The 8,004-nt window shown below is 59.2% G+C and overlaps 3 protein-coding genes across 3 annotated transcripts; all 3 read right to left on the reverse strand.

Annotated features, from left to right (window-relative positions):
• Positions 1-600: 600 nt before the first annotated feature.
• On the reverse strand, positions 601-2,333 carry VTN00DRAFT_6615 (uncharacterized protein; the record flags this gene model as incomplete). The annotated part of the gene is made up of 2 exons (XM_069433271.1): positions 601-1,591; positions 1,672-2,333. The coding sequence occupies 2 exons, from the start codon at positions 2,331-2,333 to the stop codon at positions 601-603; spliced, it is 1,653 nt and encodes a 550-aa protein (XP_069286669.1).
• A 952-nt stretch (positions 2,334-3,285) lies between these two features.
• Positions 3,286-6,353, reverse strand: VTN00DRAFT_6616 (uncharacterized protein; the record flags this gene model as incomplete). Its single annotated transcript, XM_069433272.1, has 6 exons — positions 3,286-4,903; positions 4,962-5,183; positions 5,243-5,925; positions 5,999-6,106; positions 6,185-6,264; positions 6,329-6,353. 6 exons carry the CDS (start codon positions 6,351-6,353, stop codon positions 3,286-3,288), a joined length of 2,736 nt encoding a protein of 911 aa, XP_069286670.1.
• A 145-nt stretch (positions 6,354-6,498) lies between these two features.
• On the reverse strand, positions 6,499-7,202 carry VTN00DRAFT_6617 (uncharacterized protein; the record flags this gene model as incomplete). The annotated part of the gene is made up of 2 exons (XM_069433273.1): positions 6,499-6,749; positions 6,812-7,202. 2 exons carry the CDS (start codon positions 7,200-7,202, stop codon positions 6,499-6,501), a joined length of 642 nt encoding a protein of 213 aa, XP_069286671.1.
• Positions 7,203-8,004: the final 802 nt, after the last annotated feature.

Raw genomic sequence — 8,004 nt, forward strand, 5'->3', positions numbered from 1 at the left:
TATAGAACAGAACCCACAAGTTAGCATTACTCTGCATTGTACGGTATATGTATCGGACTGTCTTTTCTTTTTCTTTTCTTTTTTTTTCAATGAAGATAGATAATCTTAGACAGGACGCGGAGCTGGAGCCGCTAGCTGGCGGCTCCGACGATGCGGCACCATCGGTCTTGGTCTTTTGCCCCGCCTCGCGTGGCAGGTTAAGGTAAGCTTTTTCCAATGTGCAATGGGTTGCGCTATTCCGCTTGGATTGGATGATGCATGTACATAGTAAGTGGCTCGTGGAAGGAAAGGATAATTGGCGCTGGGTACAGAAGGTTTAGATCAAGTATTAATTTATATCAATTGAGGGACGGTCAAAAAGGGTTAACGCTATAGTAGACAGACAACTAAAGATGTATTTTTCAGCGCGAGATGAAATACAGACCTCGAACCGAACCGTAACGGAAATAATTGCGCCTGTGTGCATGCATGCGGAAGAAACTCTATAAGCAGCAAAGTCTATATATATATATAATAATAAGAAAAGGAAAAAAAAAAAAGAAAACGCTCAAAACAAACCAAACCGAGAAAGCAGGTCTATATTTATATTTACAGCTCAACTCATCTCTCCGCATCTTCATCATCCTCCCCCTCCAGCTTGACGCCGGGCACGCGAAACGCCCACACGACCATGGCCACCAGCCCAAAGAACCCGCTGGCCACCATCCACGCCAGGCCGACCCAGAACCCGCCCAGGTCGAGCCCCCACTGGAAGAAGGCGGTGACGGTCGGACTGGCGATGATGGCACCGACGGCCTGCAGGATCTCGATGACGGTGTACAGCCGGGCGGTCTGGTTGCGCTGGACGAGCGTCGTGATGAGGGAGCGCGCGGCGAAGACGAAGCCCGCGCCGAGCGTCTGCACGATCATGCAGACGATCATGGTCGCGATGTCCGGGGAGAGGCCGATTCCCAAGGTCCCCAGGAGGAGGAAGATGATGCTCGCCTTGGTCAGGATGAGGTCCTTGAGGCGGGTGTCGGTGCCGCGGCGGCTGACGAGGTACCACGAGAAGGTGGGCAGGATGACGGTGAAGAGGACGACGGTGAAGGCCGACTTGAGCGAGACGAGGAAGTTGGCGCTCGCGATCGTCCAGCCGTACCGCACCGAGATGTACTGCACCAGGAACCAGGCGGTGCCGCGGCTGAGGCGGTACACGAGGAATGCGGACAGCAGGAGCAGCACCTGGCGGTTCTCGACGACGAAGCCGTAGGGAGACACCGTCGACGAGACCTTTCGGCGCAGGGTGGTCGTCAATCGCTCCTCGGTCTTGGTGGTCGGCGTGGGCCCCGGGGACGGCAGCTCCTCCTCCTCCTCCTCCTCCTTGTCGCCGGGGCGGAGATCGGACAGCTCATGGCTGGCGTCGGACGGCATGGAGGGGAACGCATGCATCGTCTCCGGCAGGGACAGACCGGCCAGGACGCCGGCCAGCATGATGCCCCAGCCCACGAGCATGGGGATCCACGGGTCCAGGCCCATCAGCCAGGAGCTGGCGGCGCTGGAGATGAAGTCGGAGCCCATGGCGGCCACGCCGAACTGGAAGAAGATGGCCGCCCTGGTCGAGTTAGCCATCAAGACACGGCGAAAAAGAAGAAGAAGAAGAAGAAGAAGAAGAAGAAGAACTGGGCTGCTAACCTCTGCGACTCGGTCGTCACATCCGCCATCATGGTCCAGATGATGGACGCCGACACGACCAACCCTCCACCGAACAGCCACGCCAGCGACGACAGCCAGACCGCGCGCAGCGGGAAGATGTTGGAGAACCACAGCACCACCAACGTAATCACCATATTCAACACAAACCCCGGAATGGCCAGACAGATGGTGGACTTCCGCCCGTAGCGGTCCGCCATGAGGCCGTACGGGATCGCAAGGATGATGCTGAACAGGCCGTCAAAGAACTCGCCGTACCCGGTCACCATGGCCACCTCGCCCTGGACCTCCTTGCTCTTGCACAGCTCCTCGGGCACCTGGCCGTCGGGACCGACCTTGGTCGGGTCCTGCACCTCGTAGAACTGGCGGCAGGCGATGGACTCGTAGATGCGGGTCGTGGGGCCGCTGACCATGGCGTTGCCGGTCTCGACGGCGAGGATCATGGCGAAGAGGGTGAACATGAGACGGAGACGGAGGCGTTTGCGGGCGGCGTCGTCGGAGTCAGCATCGCGAGGACGACCTGGAGGAGGGACATGGCTCTCCTCCCCTGAGGCGTCGGGACGAGAGCTGAGGAAAGGGGCATCTTCGCGGTCGTCGTACGGGGGGTCGGCGGGGACGTGGTCTGCGTCTGCGGGCTTGCGCATGATGAGGCCCAGATGCTAGATATCTGTGTGTATATATATACATATATATCACACAGATAGACAGACAGACGTCAACCCATGGTCAGACGAAGGGGACGGAGCGATCTCGAAGCGATAGACGCGGCCTAGCGCCGCCGCAACGTGGGCCGTGAAAAGGGAGCTGATCTTATTTCACCTCGGCGGGTCCCACGAACGATGCCATTGAACTGTTTGACGCGCAGATCTTCCGCTGCGCCCCGCGGCCAAGCCATCTTGGTCCAGCCAGACGTCAGATCGGCGGGGCGTTGTGTGGACGTCAGGCTGCTGGGTGTCATGGCTGGGCGGTTGATATGATTGATCTGCTCTGGGACCCAGATGTGATGCCTGCGGTCAGACGGCGCTGTAAGTACATGAAGCCGTGTGTATTTGTCACCATCGGGATGTCCGGGTTGCACGAAGATGGTTCTGCGGCCTCGTTTCCAATGGATCCGAAGCGCCAACCATATGTATTCTCCGTGGTGGAGGGATGCGTTTATTTAGATACAAAAAAAAATAAATAAATAAATAAATAAAAATAAAACTGCCACGTCCGCTACGAAAAATGAATATAAATCATCAATTGATAATAATCCATCAATGATCAACAGGCTTTACTACCAACATGTCACGGTTACTGCCAGAAACTGTACCAAGGTTATCAAACGGTATCATGTGATCTAGATCTAAACCATGGAGATATATCGACCTATCGACCTATCGACCTATCGACCTACAGTGGAACGGAATGATCATGCACATTCTCTCTCGAAACCCAGGTTTACAACACAAAGAATCGCTCTCGACCGTCGATCGAGACGACGGACCGGCTCACGGGTATCAAAGGCACTGGCGGGAGGAACAGCTTTTATGCACATGGCAGAGAAGAAAAGAAAAAAAAAAAAAAACAAATCATATCTCATTGTTTGCTTCGGGACTACCGCACATACCCCGCCTCCTCAAACAGACTCGCCCGCACCTGCACCAGCGCCGTCAGCTCCAGGATGAACTCGTACAGGATGATCGTGTTCGTCAGCACGTGGCCCAGCGTCACCTCCGGCTGCTTCCCATGTCCAGACGCCTTTTCGTCTCCCACCGGCTCGCTCTCCGCGCTGCCCGACTCGGACTCCTGCGTCTCCGCCGATCCAGGACGCGATTCCGAAGGAGGTGGAGGTGCAGAGGGAGAGGTCTGCGCCGGACCGTCGACGCGCAACGGCATCGCGAGCCGCCGCCGCAGCTCCTCCGCCACCACGCGGTTCCGGGACGCTGCGCGCGAGGGAGGCCCTCTGGCCGACTGCTCCCCGAGAGACGAGCCCAGGGGCGCTCGCGGCTGGGATCCCGGTCGGGAGGAGGCCGCGGATGCGTCGTGGAGAACCTCGCCCGGCCGGACGTTCCGCCCCCGTGCCGGGGACACCGACTCCGACAGCAGCACTCCCGCGGCGCGCTGCAGGGGCCGTTCGCGGGCGGCCTGCGGGGGCTCCGACACCTGTCGAGACCGGCCCCAGTGGGAATGCGGTCTCGGCTGCTCCTCGTGGTGCAGCAGGTCGCGGCGCGCGGCGACCAGCACGTCAAAGTCGGCGATCTCGCGGCGCCACCGCTCGATCTGCCTGACCAGCTTCTGGAGCACGGCCGCGACCAGGGGGACGTCCTCGCTCGACCAGGTGGGCTCCCTGTAGGCCAGCCGGATCAGCGTCAGGGGGTCCGCGGCCTGTCGGGCGTTGTCGCCCTGCGCTTCCGGCTCCGGAGGCCAGATCTTCGACGCGGGGGTCTCCTCCGGTCCGTATTCGTAGTTCCACGGCTCGACGAGAAGCCAGCCGTCGAGGGAAACAAGGTTGGAGGAAGCCAAGCTGGTGATCGCCTCCGTCAGGGCCAGGTTCACAACCACGCTGTTCGTGAAGAACGTCTCCAGCAGACCCAGCAGCTCCCTCAGGATCGCGTCGTCCTTTCGGACGTCCAACGGTCGGTCCGCCGGTCCGTCGACAAAGTTTCCGCCGGGCGGCAGCACGAACAGGCGGGACTCGAGGACGTAGGATGCATCTCTCAGGTAGTTGTCGTACGACTCGTCCAGCGTCGGATCATCCACGATGGACGTGGCCAGGGACAGGAACCGCTCCAGCTCCGCGTTCAGAGCGCCCACGGTGCGCCGCGTCTCCCGCTCGCGCGGGACGGTCGTGATCAACGACCCCGCAAAGGAGTGGTGTCGTCGCAGGATGACCGTCAACAGGCGCAGAGTGGCCACGACGGTCTGGCGGTTCGCCGACCGGACGCTCAGCAGGATGAGGTCCACCAGGTTGAACAGAGACGGCGACGGCTTGGAGTACTCCTCCGCAAAGGCCGCCAGCAGGTCCAGCGACTTCCTCCGGCTGAGAGACATGCGTGCCTTGGCCCTGTCGTGGGGCGGAGAGTCCGGTCGGGACGGGGAGGCGAGCAGGTAGTGCAGGATGCGGTGGATGAGGTCGGGCTGGTCGATCGACTCGAGGATACGGTATAGATAGGTGAGAACGGCGGACGTGGAGCCTCCGTCCACATCGGACGATTCGAGGAGGGAGGGGTACCTGTGAAGAAATCAGCACATCGTGATTTTTCCGCCTGACCGCGGATTGGGTTACGTACAGCAGTTGTTGCAAGAAGAGAATCTGGAAGTGGTCGAGCAGCGTGTCGTTCACCTCGGCGGACGGGCAATGCTCGACCGTATCCTGCCAGAACAGCAGGTACGACAGGAACGAGTCCATGTGCGCACCCAGCTGGGGCTGCACGGCAGTCTCCAGCGGAGCGTGGTCGGACAGGGCCACGATATGGGGGACAACGCCCTCCGAGACGGAGAACGACAGTTTCCTGTGCAGTTGGGTCAGCCGGACGTATCCTCCCTCTACCGCAGGATTGGAGCTGCCCACCGGTTCAGCTGGCTGTAGAGCGCCCCCAGACCCGTGGCCATGGTCGTCGCCAGGTCACTCTCGATCAGCCACCGCTCCAGCGCGCGCGACTTGGACGCCGTCCCGATGATGTAGAGCAGACCCGTCCGCGCAAAGTCCCCCGCACGCCCCTCGTGGTGCACGTAGTCGATCAGCAGGTAGAACAGCGGGAAGTCCTCCCGGCGGGTCGCCCCCGCGAACTCGTTCCCGCTGGTCGACGGCCGGCCGTCCGGGGCGTCGTCGGTCTGTTTGGGCGCGAACCACGCGGGCAGGATCTGCGGCTGCAGGCGGATATTGTTGGCGATGCCGAACAGGAGCTCGACCAGGCGTCCCTCCACCTCTTCGCTGGTGTCGGCGGCGCGCCGGACCATGTCGACGAGGGCGCGGGCGAAGATGCGGCTGTCGACGATGCCATCGACCTCGGCGTCGATCAGGGTGTTGAAGAAGACGGCGGCGGAGCGCAGCATGCCATCGTCGTAGGACGACAGGGCCAGCTTGGTCACGGTCACGTAGATCTGGGAGGTCGAGGCGTATGCGAGGCAGGGATGCGGAGCCGGGCCGCGGGACTCGTCGCTGAGGACGTTGTTGAGACGGTCGAGGCAGTTGCGCGCGTGCACCGTGGCGGTCAGCTCGCCCGAGGGCGAGTTGGCCGTCCGCCAGATTTGCTGGGAGGCGTCAGTCTGGCGTCGAGATCGAGAGAGAGAGAGAGAGAGAGAGAGAAGAGGGTGAAGATGCTACCTGTAAGGTGTTGCACGTCCGCTTGAAGGCCGTCAGGCGCTCCCCGGGCGTGCTGGTCCGCAACGTCTTGGGGGACAGCGAGCGGGTGCCACCGATGAGACGAGACCACTGGGATCGTTAGAAGAAGAAACCCAAGACGACAGGGGGAGAGAGAGAGAGAGAGAGAGAGAGAGAGAGACACATAACAAAGTCCATGGTCGCATGTTCGTGGCGGAGAGTCGGTCTGAGCTGGAGAAGACGCGCCTCGGCGGTCTCGACAATAGCCCCTGGCGCCAAGACCGGCAGAACTACATACCCAGGACAGACATCGTCTACAGAGATCTACGGCACCTGAACACGTCGAATCGCATATCATTCATGGCCGTCACCAACCGAATTATGTATAAAGGAAACTAAGCACATCCCAAGAGTATCCACAGACCCAGCCTCGACCAAACGCCCGCACACCCGTCCCATCTAACCATGCCATCATCCGGTCGTAAGAAACAAAGAAAAGAACATCAATCGCTCTCCTCCTTCTTCCGCACGCGTCTCCGGCGGCCGCCCTCGTTGTGGTCGCTGCCGTCGTCGTCGTGCTTCCGGGCGGGGGCGTCGGGCACCTTGGCGATGATGTCGGCCAGGAAGTCGAGCACCTCGTCCTTGGCGACGGCCTGCTTGAGGTGGGCGGCCGTGACGCGCTTGGAGTTGCGGTCCTTGGCCTCCTGCGCGGCCTTGGTGACGAGCGAGATCATGAACAGCTCGAGGGCTTTTGCTGGAGGTCTGTCAGTACCCTCTCTTTTCTCTGAAGAACGTGGATAGATAGGAGATACATACACACGGCGATGGGCGTGACCTGGGCGACCTTGCCCACATCTTCATCCGCCTGCATGATGCGCTTGATGCGGGCGACGGGGAACTTGGTCTTGACCTCGATGCCGGCGCCCGGACGTTTGGCAGGCTCGTCGGCCGGCGAGGGGTCGATGGGCTTGCTCTGGACGATCGGGGGTTCCGGCTGCTGCTGCTGCCAGGAGACGCGGGAGCTGCGACGCGCCATGTCGTCGTCGTGCGGGCGCTGGTACTGCGGCGTGAAGAAGGGCGAGGCGTCGTACGAGGCGCGGTGGGCGATGGGGCTCGTCAGCGGGTATGGAGTGTAGGGGGGAAAGGAGGTCTGGAACGAGGAGAAGTCTGGAGATCGGGGTCTGTACGAGCTGTCCTGGTCGGTCATGCTGGCAGAGTTAGACATATAGATAGACCGATAGATGGATGGAGTATACACTACCTAGGTGCCTTTTGACAGGATCTGATCAGCGCATCACAGGATGTTCCTGAGATTTTTCTTTTTATTTTATTTTATTTTTTTTTCTTTTGTTTTTTATCTCCTTTTTTCTTGTTCTTTTTCTCGTCCTGTTTTTCCCTTCGTTCTGTCTTTGTATAGACTTATCGCTAGATCAGCGAGCGTGGAGATAGTGTTCCGGGTCCAGAACAACGGACGCAGCCTCAGCGGCCTACCAAAGCGGTGCGTGGCGATAGCAGGGCAGAACAGAGCAGCAGGCCGGGCGCGGGCAGCGACGGCCCTTTTAACCCTGCGCCGTGCGCGCTAAAAATCTGCCTTTTTCTCCTGCTGATCTACACACAAGTAGATCAGGCCTCGATCTCTGATCCGGTAGACAGGATGATCCTTTGGATCGATCTTGTCGATATGTCTTTTTTTCTTTTATTCTTTTTTTCTTCCTTTTTTTTTCTTTCTTTCTTTCATCCTCCTGGTTCTTCCTCTCTATATCTAGATCAACCCCTCCATGATCATGATCGCGTCGCACGCCACCGCTACCCCACCAGGCCAAGCCTCGCGTCTTTTTCTTTCTCTCTCTTCCCATGACATCAGTCTCTACATCGACAAATATCCTCTGCTGATCGTTCTGATGTGAACAGTCTCTGTCATCTCCATGATACTCTAGTATTATAACTGATCCTTTACAGTCCTCTACATGGTAAGTTCTCTTTCTCACTCTCTCTCTCTCTCTCTCTCT

Source organism: Thermoascus crustaceus (assembly GCF_041956765.1).
Source record: "Thermoascus crustaceus strain CBS 181.67 unplaced genomic scaffold VTN00scaffold_4, whole genome shotgun sequence".
Lineage (NCBI taxonomy): Eukaryota > Fungi > Ascomycota > Eurotiomycetes > Eurotiales > Thermoascaceae > Thermoascus > Thermoascus crustaceus.